Source organism: Emydura macquarii, unplaced genomic scaffold, assembly GCF_026122565.2.
Source record: "Emydura macquarii macquarii isolate MOO-44397 ecotype Brisbane River unplaced genomic scaffold, CSIRO-AGI_Emac_v2 contig_2432, whole genome shotgun sequence".
NCBI lineage: Eukaryota > Metazoa > Chordata > Testudines > Chelidae > Emydura > Emydura macquarii.
In genome coordinates, this window is record NW_027132569.1 from 1,758,344 (window position 1) to 1,772,013 (window position 13,670).

At 41.3% G+C, this 13,670-nt stretch overlaps 1 protein-coding gene across 4 annotated transcripts in view; it reads left to right on the plus strand.

The window, feature by feature from the left end:
* BBS9 (Bardet-Biedl syndrome 9) overlaps nt 1–13,670 on the plus strand; it is a 417,433-nt gene that overhangs the window by 370,219 nt on the left and 33,544 nt on the right. For 3 of the 4 annotated variants that reach the window (XM_067562493.1, XM_067562494.1, XM_067562497.1), the window contains one exon: nt 8,710–8,844. The exons of the other annotated variant lie outside the window; for it this stretch is intronic. In XM_067562493.1, the coding sequence (XP_067418594.1) occupies nt 8,710–8,844 (135 nt within the window). The remainder of the gene's footprint in view (nt 1–8,709; nt 8,845–13,670) is intronic. 4 annotated transcript variants of the gene reach the window in all.

The window sequence follows — 13,670 nt, forward strand, 5'->3', positions numbered from 1 at the left end:
AAAACATTCCTGTCAATTTCAGTCCACTTTGGCTGCAAATACATCATCTGTGACTGTTACAGGTCAGTGTAGGTGAAGCTGCAGTTGCCCTTACTGCCCCTAGGTGTGGAGGGCAGGGATCAGCCCATGACGTCATGTGGAATGCCATGGTGTGTAGAGAGCTGCTAAATGGAGTTCTCCATTGACTGCAAAGGGAGAAAGCTCATGACTGTTGGACCTGGAAGTCCACAAGAGTCTGCAGTATTTGTGTTTGCTGCCTGAGAAGCCCCATTATGTCCAGGTGCAACTCGCTCTCCTTTTCCTTTCTTCACAGTCCAGCGAAGCACTGGCTTGCAGGATGTTTTTGAACAGGTCTCCCTGGTCCACTGCTTTCTCATCCTCATCAAGGATTGCAGCACATACAGATAAAACCGACAGATTTATAATTCTGTTTGCAGTTACAACAGAAAGCAAAAGATATGTTTCGAAACCCCCCTCCCTTATCCCCATAAGGGTTTTAAGTAAGACATGCTTATTGGTGCTTCAGTTTTGGAGACCACGCCCCAGAGCCATGTAGTTAAGCTGACCTAAGTCCCTGCGTAGATAGTGCTACTTTGGTGGAAGAATTTTTCTGACGACCTCGTTGTTGCCTGTCGGGGAGGTGGAGTACCTACACCGATGGGAGAACCCCTCCCATTGGCCTAGGTGATGTCTCCACTGAAGCACTACTGTGGCACAGCTGCAGTGCTGCAGTTGTGCCACTAGCATTTAAGTGTGGACAAGCCCTGAGTACCGTTTTCCACAGGTGATGGTGATTTTAGCTGATATCTCACTCCTGAGGGTCACAAAGTCACATAGAGCACAGCTGTTGCTGGCATCCTGAAGCTACCTGGGCCCACACAACTCTAGCCTGTCTACTGCAGTGGTGCCTGCCTTAACTCAGTGGAACCTGTGGAGTGGTGTGGGAAGGTGTCCTTCTGTGGAAGAAGAAATAAGGCAGCCATCCCTAGAAAGCTTTGGGAGACAATTGCAGAGAATCTCCATGAAAATTTCATCCTGATCTCGCAGGAGGATACAAGGGGACATCTGTGTACATAAACAAACAAATCATTCTGCGTGTCCCCTACCCGCATCCCCACCTGGCCCTATAGAGGAATGAAAAGCAGATAACTCTACTGCTATCTCTTCTCCTCCAAGTAAAACAATGAAAAGTCAGGACTTCTGTCTTGCTAACTTGGGGTTAGGCCAGGCACTGTCTTTACAATTTAAACTTTGTAAGGAAAAATGCATGTGCACACTTACCCAGGATTCCTTCCCCTTCTGTGGGCTTATCCCTGCTCGTCTGATAGGACTGGCTAGACTGCAACAAATTCTGGAAAAGATCCTGGTGCATGACATAGCTGCCCCTTGCTGCATGTCCCCCCTGTGCTCACTGTTCATTCATGGGTCTGTGTCATGGGGTCTTTGGAGGTATCCACAGAGGTCTCGGGGGGATCTATGATTGGCCTCCCAGGTCTTGTGATATGTCTGCCACAATTTTTTTGCTTTCATGCAACACTACTGATCCCTGTCATATGTCTGCATCCCCTGTGCAATCTTTTTGTAGATGTCCAGATTTCTACAGCTGGTCTATAGCTGTACATCCACAGCCTCTTCTCCCCATAGGTCCAGGTGATCCAATACCACCTATCTGCTCCAGAGAGGAGTGTGTCTAGTGTGTGGAGGTGGAGTGATCAGTTGGTCAGTTGCACATAACGAGAGAGAGATGCTAGGTGTGCTCACCAAGCTGGGAAATCAGGAAAAGGCATTTCAAAAATACATGGGAGTTAAAGGTGGGGGGGGAAAGGGGGTGGCTTCTGATTTACATGATGCCTTCATAATGGGGACAAGAGTGTCACTACTGGGCATTGTGTGACAGCTGCTGAAGGACTGTTAGGGTTGACATAGGATCACAGTGTCTATACTCGTGTTGCATCGACTTCAGTAAGTTGATCCCAGCTCAACACTGTTCGAAGAAGTGGTGTTACTGCGTCATTGTAAGAGGCACTTACGTTAGTCAGAGATAAATTTGAGTATATACACATGCAAATATAGATCAATGCAAGGTGAGTTAAATCGACCTGGCTTTGTAGTGTAGACCAGACCTGGGATGAAGGTGGTGCTACAGCACATTCAGCGATAATGGAGCGTGTTGGAACAGCAACTTTGCTACAGGCCCACATAATTCTGTCTGGAGATACCAAGGAGTATGGAAAGGAAGAACAGGAGTACAGTGAATTGTTTTCTTAGGGGCTGATCTAACACACATTGAAAACAGTTATTTCCCCCAGTTTTAGGGCACAGTTCTGCAATGTACTTCAGCACATGCCTAAATTCAAGCACAATTGAAGTCAATGGGAGTAATCACATGCTTAAAGTTCGGTATGCGCTTAAGTTAAAATCAGAACATTAATTATTTTAGCATCTCAGTTTGTCATGAATGACAGTTAGTTAGCTATTTTAGGGAGCTTTCCAAACCAAAGGTTTGAAATGACATTACACATTTTAAATACTGCTAAATCAACAGCCAGTAATGTACATTTCTAAAAATGCTACCCATGTAAAACTACTGTCTTATTTTAATTATAATGGTGAATGAGTTGTTAGAATTTTTTAAAATTATTACCCTACCCTCCTATTTTTGAATAATGGAAAAGTGGACATTTGCACATAATCATGTGTACTTTTTTCTGTTTTATACTGGAAAAAATTGGTAGCCTTTTAAAACAAAGTATAAAATTGGCAATTACTGGTGTTTCAATTTCAATGCATTCACCCATTCTCGGATTTTGCTCTGCTAATGAGTTTATCATTTTGATAGTATTTCAGTTATTTGTTTTTGATGCAGTTCTTTTGGAATTTTGATATTGTTTTCCTATTGTTTAGTTAGGATAACAAATTCTGTGGCATTGCAGCTTTGTCCATAGAGTTGTGAGAAGTCAGTTGCTGTAGTTTTGGTTATTTATCTCTTGTTTAAAATTCCAGTGTTCTTATTCACTGTGAGGTTTTTTAATACAAGAGCTCATCTTTTCCACAGAATGAAATTACTGATCCATATCCATAACAGTTTCTCAAGGCCCAAATTGAATATGGCATCAACCTGATAGGATTGTTACTCTGAAAAGTGAATGCTTATGTTGCTTCATGATTTTCAGCCTAATTTGCCTTTGTGCATAAAATAAAAGGTATCAAACACACTTAATAGCATAGTAATTTTGTAGCATCTAGACAAACATTAGACATGATCTAGACATCCATACTGTCGAGATCATAGATATCGACAATATTTTCCTTTGACTGACAGGAAAGAACCCTGTATTCTCAGAAGCACCTTTGGGCTCTTCAAGATAACTGAAATACACTTGATGTAAGCAATTTGAATTCATATTCTGCTTAATCATTTTGATAATTTACATTGACATTTCAGGTCATTAGTTTTCAAAGGAAAGGATTGTGCTTGCATGACTTGCATTTAATCTTACATGGACTTCAGGAACAGGTGTTTTCCAGCCTCTGTGGCTATGTCTACACTAGCACTTATGTCAGTATCATTTAGGTTGCTGAGGGGTGTGAATAAGCCAGCTCCCTGGGTGACATAAGTTACACTGACCTAAGCACCGGTGTACACAGCGCTTTGTCAGTGGGAGAGAGGCTCCCTCTGACATAGCTGCCGCTATTTATTGGGATGGATTAATTAAGTTGATGGGACAGCTTTCTCCTGTTGGTTTAGAGCGGCTACACTAAAGATCTTACCGATGCACTGCTGTAAGCTCTCTAGGGTAGCCATAGCCTGTATCCTGTAGAATTGGAGACAGAGGGAATGATCCCATTCACTTTTAATTTTGCTGATGTTTATTTTAAAAGTGTACTGTAAAGTTTAGTAAACAAAACAACCTAGTGAACCTTGAAAGGTTCAGATTTTGCAGATTTCTTGAAGTATTTTTGGAGATTTGAAAGGTTCACAAAACTGGTCTGAGTCCTTGAACTTTTTTCTTTAAGTTTTGTGTATATTTTTCCTCAGAGGTGATTCAGTTTAAAAAACAAAAACGTATTCTAGTTGAATTAGCCTTTGCTATGTATGGGGAAAAGAAGAACTCCCATAACCCCTCCCCTAAAAGCTAGGTGGGTTCAAGTGCATAGTATTCACTGTATGCCAGGTGTTTTTCTATTAGAAAATTTCTCCCTGTGTTTTGTATTATTTTTTCACTGCCCCTCTCTGCTCCATCTTCCTGGAGTATAAAGTTCATTCTTTTCTGAGCACGGGTAGAACCAGTTATTTCTAGAATATGGCAATTGTGTGGACATTAGATATCAAGGTGTGGCAGGGTAGATTGGCTGGCTGCTGACTTACTTTCCTGAGGACTCATTTCATTCTTGTGTCAGACACTAGATAGGTCCAACCAAACCCCAGATCTGCACACTCCTAAGATTTGAGGAAATGTGTATCTCAATTCAGATCTGAAATTTGCAGCTCTGGCCAGTCAGGTATGTTCCATACTGCATGAGCAAAATTAGATTAGTTCAGCGTCAATTCTGAGATAGATATGCTTTAGTGTTCTTTGTTGTAATGAGGAAAAAATATCCAGTGAAGCTTTTCTCCTTGTTTGGAGAACCTGGGCTGCCATTGACTAATCCTACTCAACTCTACTGAGCATATGGGTTGGTTTGGAGCACTGTCAATTGTCCTTTCAAAAGCCAGCAGTGCGTGGTAGCGGTTTAATTTTCTTCTTTTCTTCCAGACTCTCAATCTGTCTCTCTCTCTCCTTCTCTTCTGCTCTCTTGCCCTCATCTCATATCTTGCTAAATTTCAATGCTTTTTTCTCTTTAACATCACCTAAATCTCCTCTTTTCTTCATGATCTGCACTGCTAAAATTCTTATCTACACCATGATCATTTATTAACTCGACTCTGATTACCTTCTCTGGCCTCCCCTCTTATCACCTCTCCCCACTTACAAACTATACAAACTCCCCATTTACAAACTGTTTCTGATGCAATTTTCCTTTCCTGTCACTCTGACAATGTCATCCCATCCCACCTCCTTGAATCCCATCATTACATTCCTGTCAGTTACCACATCACGGTCAGGGCTTAGTCTACACTTAAAACTGTATTGGTACAGCTGCGCTGCTGTAAGAGCGCTTGTGTAACTGCATTATGTTGATGGGAGAGAGCTCTCCCACCGACATAATAAAATCACCTAAACAAGCAGCAGTACCTGTGTCGGCAGGAGAATGTCTCCTGCCACACAAGCACTTATGTGGCAAAACTTATGTCACTCAGGGGAATGTTTTTTTCACGTCTGGGCGACAAAAGTTTTTCTGGGACACATGCTAACATAGACAAGGCTTCAATGTCTTTGTCCTCCACTTTTAAGTCTCTACATTATATTGTTTCCTTCTATATGTCTGCTGTCACTTTCTACTTCACCCTCCCTCACTCTTGAGGTTCCTCTCAATCATCTCACCTTACCTTTTCACTTGTCTCTCTTTTCCATTCAATTTTATTGTCTAATGCCCCCGATATCAGGAATGGTCTGTTGCTGCTTGTTTGCCAAACACCCTCTTTCCTCCTTTAAATGCCTCCTAAAACTTCCCCTCAGTAATAATTCCCCACATCCTTCTTCTTCTTTTTCTACTGCTCTGTGCCTTCTCTTACTTCTCTTACTTCTGTAGTGCTCTTTGGGGCAGGGAACATGTCTGACTATATATAGTATTTGGTGTTGTATGCATGTGCATGTATGCTCAACTTGCTGTTTGGAGTTACATGAATTTTTTATTTGTATCTGCAGGATAAATGCTAATGTTTTTTGTTACGAGGATTGCAATGTATAGTTTTAGCCATTGGATTTGGTTGTCTCATAGCAGGGAATAAAGCCTGCATCCTCAAACGGAGTGGTGGTGTCCAGGGAATTAATTAAGGGGTTGTCATTTTTCGATTCCCACTAGAGTTGAGGGTATGCCCTTCCTGTGGATTAAATATCAACATACCTTCTGGGCTGGAGTGGAGTAGGTTTGTGGGAGCATCCTATCTATTTGTGTCAGATATAATGGTATCTTAGCTCAGTATCCTATGGCATTATTCAGATCCTGGATATTTACTCTAGCCCATGTGCAGCCCAGGGAAAATAAATCAGTATTCTTATTCACTGCTGCAGTATGTAAGTACAGAAAGGCTGGAGGTTTTCTTCTTTTATCAGTTGCCAGGATTTCCAGCCTGTAGCGATGTCAGTTTATTTCAGTAATGTGGCTGCCTTCTCAGATGTTTTATAAAACTCAAAATCCAAACTGGCCTCATTCATGTGAACTTTATTTATCATATAAGGGGAAATGTCTTCACTGTAGTAAAGAATATAGTGAGCATCTTTTTATTCATTCATTCATTCATTCAATACCAAAACAGTCTGAGTGAATTTTTTGGGTCATAGGCTCAAGAGGCATAAAGAAATTCACAGTAAAGTAAGCTTATCAGACCAGGAGCTATGCTGCAGTAGGGCATGCTTTATTCAAAAAGTATTTTTTGTTTATGATCCGATGGATATGTTATTTTGAGTATCCATTCAGATAACCCTTTTGTAACTTCCAAATACAGTACAACTATAACACAGAGCATTTCATCTAGGGTACAAGTAATCTAGAAACAAAAATGCCTGTGTTACAAGGGTTGAGTTCAAATGTTCAAGAGTGGAATTGGCTGTAATGGTATATCTGTGGAAAAAAATAAGCCTGTGGTGAAGTTGGAACCCCAGTGCCAAAGCACAACATATAATTGGGCCTAATTTTTTCCATATGTATCAACAAAAACAGCCCTTGCTTCCATGAGAGATGAAAGCTTCCCTTTTTGTCATATTTTTATTTTGTATATAATTCTAAACTCTTTGCAATTTGGTAGGCTTTCTATAAAAACATATCTGGATTTAGGGGGAGATGAGCAGTCACCTTGGAATCAAGTTTATATTTCTAATAGAAAACCCCTTTTTTTTTGTATTTTTGTATTTTCCTTCCCCCCTTCCCCTCACCAAAACAGGGGTTTTCTAGTAGAGTATATAAGGTCATTGTGAACTGCTCAAGTGAGAATGGAATAATCCTTTTGTGAATTAACTTAAATGCTTAATTGAAAATAAATAAACTAGTAGAATGTGTGTCAAATTTTGACAGAATCAACAGACTATTTAAATAGGCTGGTGGGGGGAAGGGTTAAATATATTTATTTCCTCTCAAGAATATACAGTGTTGTTATTTTTCATTCTTCTTTTTTTTCAGTTTTACGTTAAGTGCTGAACGAAAACTTTCCTATGCATTTGTTTCATGCATTAATGTGATCTCTTTTGAAACATAGTCTCTTCTATCTTCTTATCTGTTAAATTCTTCTTCTATCCACCTGAATATCATAGAAGTCTGGCATTATAAGTTAGATTTGCCCCAGTTTACTTTTTAATTTATACTATTTTAGATCTTCTGTTCCTCCTCTTTTTTGGAGGTCTGGTATGTGGTCTGCATTTTACATTAGTCTGTATAATAGATACAGTGGTTACTGGTTTATGGACAGATTTAATAAAAAACACACACAAAAAAAGCCTTGTGATGCTGCATAAACCCAGTAAAACTGAAGAATTAAGTAGCCCAGTCCCTAAATAGTCTGTGAATCACAACTAGAGCCCTTTGTAATTCACTACATCTCTGAGTGGTACCACTGGAGAGAATGGGCCTTATTCTGTAATGCCTTATACCTGTGCAGACTGGAGGGTTGCCGCCCATCCAGTTTTTACGCAGACAGTTTGGCTTCTGTGTCCGGGTGCCATTTAGGGTTGACAGGTGTCTGGTTTTCAGGAACCTGGCAACCCTAAATGGTACCCAAACCAAAAGTCGGGTTGTCGTGGGGCGGGGTGAGGCACCGAGTCATTAAACCACACCAACCCCTGCTCAGCCGGGACCACCTCATACCTTGAGACGATCCAGCGAGGGACAGGGGGAGGGAGGAGTGAGTGATGGGGCAGGGCCTTGGGGAGAAGAGGTGGGACAGGACAGAGCCTCAGGGATCTGATTACCAGTAATTAGAAAGGTGGCAACCCTAAAGTGAGTGTAAAATATTTGCATCCTGGGCTGCAGTGTGTTTTACACCCACTTTGCATTGGTGTAAATGACCACACTAGTGCAAGGCAGTGGAGAATCGGGCCCAATAGGTTGTTGCAGAGTTGGGGGGGGGGAGGGGAGAGGAGTGGTAGTCAATGGGTTTTAAGCCACCTTTCTGTTCCCTGTACTTTGGGGCTGAGCAGAGACTGTCTGGCTGTTGTAAGTTATAGCAGCCTTAGGGTTGCTAGAATTTATGGTTTGCTTCCCGTAGCCTCCATGTGTCCTAGGAAAGAGAATATTTCTGGTGTGGTGCACTCCACACAGACTTCTTGGGCTGCTAGTTTTCTGTTTGTTATACGATAGCTACAGCACCAGCAGTCATTCAAGGAACAGAGAGGGGAATAAGACTCATCTGCTTTATCGCCCTCCAGTCCAGCTAGAGGACATCAAGTCCTGGTAGCCTGTCCCTATGAGCCGTCCCCTCCCCCCCACTGAGCCCTAAAACGCTGCTGTGGAAGGCCTGTAAAAGAGACTGGCTCCTCAGTAAGATTCCAGAAGCAGCAGTCAGCTAGGGAATAGTGAAGTGAGGAAAGCTCTGCTTCCTTCCTCCTGCTCCAGCCCAGCTCGGAAACCACTCTGTGGACACTAAGCCCAGCTGCCAATTCGCACCAGTGGCGGAAGCTCACTTCCAGAGACAATTCGAAATGGGTCAGCTACCCCAGAAGCAGGAGTCACTAGCCAAGGAACAGAGAGGTGAGTGTTCACAGTATCCAGTGGCTTTCTTTTCCTCTTGTTCACTGTCCCTCTGATGTCACTTGCTCCCAGGGCCTGGGCTAAAGGGGAGAGCTGAGACTATTGCCTCATCCTTTCCTCTTTACTAGATCCACTGCACATGTAATGCACAGAGGGCTGAAAATCTCTATACCGTCACCCCAGTCACACAGGAGCAGGGCTTTATGGGTGAAGAAGCGGGCCTGCCTCAGAGCTACCTGCCACATCCTCATATCTGATTAAGTTCACGCGCATACCCTGATTAACTCTCAGCTGTCACTTGTTTAATTGCCACCCATTGATTTTACATGCTCACCTTGCCCCACCATGCCACCTGCATTTGTCCTCCAGTTCCTCCCCACCCCCGCCCCATGCTTTTTCTGCCATCACATTCCCTGCTTCTTGTACTTTCCTTTATATGATCCTCTTCCCTTGTCTCTAGCCCCACTGTTTGTGCGTTTCACTCATTGAACCTTGTCTAAGATTATATTGTAAGATCTTTGACACAAAGTCCCTTGGTGAAATCCTGGCCCCATTAAAGTCAATGGGAGTTCTGCAATTGACTTCACTGGGGCCAAGATTTCACCCCCTATCTCTTCTTGGTCTGTAAAGCCCCTTGCATGCTTCTGGGCACTCTCAAAAACAATTTGAATTATTGTATACTGACCTTGACTGGTGGATTGCTTAAGAAAGAATAATCTACATCTAGTTCACTTTAGCATCTCTGTATAGTTTGATGATTGATACATGGCCACTGTAGACTTAAAAGAACATTCTCAAATGTACATATTGCTTTGATTACCAAGTTTTTAGAATGTCCAAAATGCTATACAAGATGAATAACAAACATCAGATGTTTGTACAGTTAACTCAATAGAAGTCAAGGAAATAATGTTTAGTAGCAACTTGTTACAAAAAGTTCATATTTTTATATTGATGGAAAATGACACAAAGATGCCCTTAGGCCAGCTCAATATTTGTATTAGTAAGTAACCAAAACTGTGTGTCAAAGTACTCACACACATACTAATCATTTGCATTTGTAACTGCTTCCTCTGTCTTCCTGGCAAAATATCAGCATTAGGAAATTGTGACTAATGGTAAGAAGAAAGAACACTGGAACACTTATCTTAACAGGCGCTGTATCAATAAGATCTTTATAGTGCCAAAGAAAAAATAAAATAGGGGTTGATTAACCCAAATAAGATAGGTATGAATGAAGCGGGTGAGTTCTATGAAATGAAGTGAAAGTGACAAAAAGGCTCCTACAGAGTTTGGTTTTATTACTTATTATTTTTTATTGCATTTGTTTGGAACATGCACAGCATATGTACTCATTTCTTAGGAACAGAATCAATCGAGTGAATGTGCAATGCATGAGGGGGGCAGGAAGTCCTTACAATGTTGATCTGTTTTGATTTTTGGATATTTTTACTCTTTTTAAAATCTAATGTTTCTGGATAAAATATGCATCCCTTTGTTTCCCTGTTTAAAAATAATGGGCTTTTTGGGTTGTTTTTGTTTTTAGTAATTAGTTATGGCGTCGGATTGTATAAGAATTACTCTATTGTTTGGGCAACATGACAGTCTGTTGTGTCTTGAGGGTTTTTTTTCCCCATGCAAATTGCTTTTGAGAATGGCAGCATTTCAGGATTCTGAAACTGCAGCTGATGATAATGGTACTGTGATCATTAAACTGTCCACAGTATGTCTTTTTGTGAAACTGAGACAAGGTAGTTGTGATTTCATCAAAGGCTTTGTTTGAGCTCTGTCAGCTGGGAAGGCAGAAACTTCTCCTCACAGGCTGACCTTCATTCTGAAGAGTCTCCATTATACATTTCCTTTGTTGGCTGTATATTCCGCACATTTCATCTTTGTCCATCAAGTAACAAGACTAGTCATCTTCTTGGTATTCTTTGTTGACAGAATAGCCAATTTGTCCTTCTAGTAGTACAATATTGAAATTGGCTCTCGGAGGCATCTTAACCAGCTGTTAACAGGTACAAAGGTCTTAAAGGCAAGAAACACATTCTTCTTGATAGTTGCTTTCTTTGCATGAACTTTTGTCCAAGGAAGCACAATAAACCAAAACATACCCTAATATTCAGCACAGGCTAGCAAGCAGAATACATGCCCAGGGTCCCTGGAGGTTCTGTCTACACTGCAGCTAGGAGGTGTGATTCCCAGCATGGATAGACAGACTTGTGCTAGTTCAGCTTGAGCTAGCATGTTAAAAACAGAAGTGTGGACACTGCAGCATGGGCGACCACTTATGCCAGCCACCCAGGTTCATAGCCAGCAGATCAGGCAGGCTTGGACTCAAATGGTTAGCCTGAGCTACCATCTGTGCCATGATGTCTCCACTGCTATTTTTAGTGCACTAAGTCAAGCTGAGTTAGCGTGAGTCTGTCTAACCATGCTGGGAATCTCATCTCCCAGCTGTAGATAGATACTTGGACTGGTGGCTTGTGCTGAAGCCTGTACCTCCACAGCTACATTGCTATTGTTACTCACGCTAGCTAGATTAAAGCTAGTATGGGCATGCCTACTTGTGCTACAATCACACCTTTACCTGCAGTGTAGAGATACAGTCACAGGCTCAGGCCCTTTTATTGCAGCTATTGCTTGGGGGCTCTTCTTGTCCTCCCCACTCACTTTTTCCTGTTCTTTCAAGTTTGTCTGCTAAAGCAAAATAACAGGCTCAAGAGATAAGGTTAGGGAACGCCAATAAACAGAGAATGTAATCATCTTTAAAACTTACCTATGCTGTGATGCCTACAACATACCTGACAAGGAAGGGAATTAGTGAGCTATGGCCACTGTTTATTACACTAATTTTCTTGATTTTCGTGACTCTGGCATCACCTATTTGTGCAACTTTAGGCAAGTCACTTAACTGTGGCTTCAGTGCATCAGACTGTCTGTGAAACGGATGTAATTTTGCTTGCCTTGAAAGAGGGCTGTTGTAAAGGATGCTTAGTTCATGGGGTGTGGTGAAGTTCAATTGGTGTGTATTAAGTTCTTTGAGCTCTTTGGATGAAAGGCATTCCATAAATGTTGTTTGTATTAAAGTTGAAAAACTTTTGGCACACTGTTTAAAATGTTCAAATTCAGGTATCAAGAATAAACTATGGCTCTGTGTAGAGGGACATGTTTTTAAAGAGGAAAAATACAGAAAGAGAAGTTACAGCAGAGCAAAAGGACAACAAGAATAATGCTGTGATTCAGGGTCTGTTACTCAAATATGCTAGGGAAACTAAGTACGTGTTCTTTGGGAAAGAAGGGGATCTCACTGAAGTAAGAGGGGATCCCACTGAGGCAGACGTAGTTCTTCAGGGAATTGAAACAATGGATCCTCTAAGACTTTTCTGAGCTAGAGTCAAGACAAAAATAAAGGGTTACAAACTAGCTTCAAGAAAGGCAGTGTAGCAAAGAAATTCAGACAGAATTGCTCTTTTGCCCAGATGGTTATTAATACTGTGCAGCCTCCAGAATGAAAGTAACAGAGAAGCAACTGTAATAAAATTTGAAAATGCGATGGAGGGTATTTGAAAGAAAATATATGGCGGACATGTGCTGTCCACCACATAAATGAGGGGACTGTCCTAGATAGGTTTCTGGCTTCCTTCCCTACATCCTGTCTTTCTGAATTGTCTGTACAGATGTTTTGCAGCCCACATTAGCAAACAGCGAAAGATGTGCCAGATTGTGGTAGAGGCACAGTTTGTACTGGGGCGTACACACCAAAGCAATATACTCTACCACCACTATAGCCATCACACCCACGTTCCATCCCTTACAGTTGCATCTATGTAGAACATGCTGTGTCTTGTTCAGCAATACAATTTGCTAAATGTCATTTTGGTTTAGGGTTTGTGTGGTAATTGATACTTCACAATTTCTCGCTTCATGCGTATTATGTGACTGTCCTCTGTTCCTCAAAATAGGAGGCATAAATATCTTCAGTCTACCATACCAAACATAAATTTGTATATGCAGATTGCAGTTATGCTGTGTGTGTATATATAGAGCAAAGACTAGGATTTCCTTCCTTTTGATCAAAGCCCTCTCTGCTCCTCTGTAATTACCACACAATATATAGGCACCCAAACATTACTGAGATTAAAAATGGTTTCCCACATCAGTGTTATGCTACCAGAATTATTTTCAGGGTGGAATCATACCCTAAAATGCATTGAAGAAATGTAAACATTCTTGCTCTGCAGTAAGTAGAGTGATGCTGGAGTGGAGTAGCCCCATGGTCAGGCCCCTACATGTTCTAGTGCCCTGTGGCAGACAGTAAGATTTTGTAGTTCTCTTCCTCAGTGCTGAACTCAAAGGGAAATAGCAAGTGACAGGCAAACCTCAAAGTAACTCAAAGCTTGGTGTACTTAATTTTTCACTGTTAAGGATGTTTTTCCACCCTCATGTTGCTTCGGTTTGGAAATCAGACTGGGAATTTAATGAGAACAAGCTTTTTCATGAGATCGCTGGAATTTAATTAGCTTGTGTGGCAAACGATGTTTGATATGAGTTTTTCACATGCTGTAACATGATTTTAATAATTGGTGTACTGTGTTTATGCTTCTTATAAATACATCTGTCTTCAGCTATGGGGCATGTAAATGACCAACCTCTATTTGTATGGTAATAGAGTACTCCAAATGGTAACCCTTAGAACTATTAGTCTCATAAAGAATCAGGCCCCTTCAAAATGACTCAATTTGGGCACACAGAAATTGAGATTCTCCAAACTCACTAGTCACTTCTTAAAATATAGGGTATCGTCTTCAGATTTCACAGTTAAT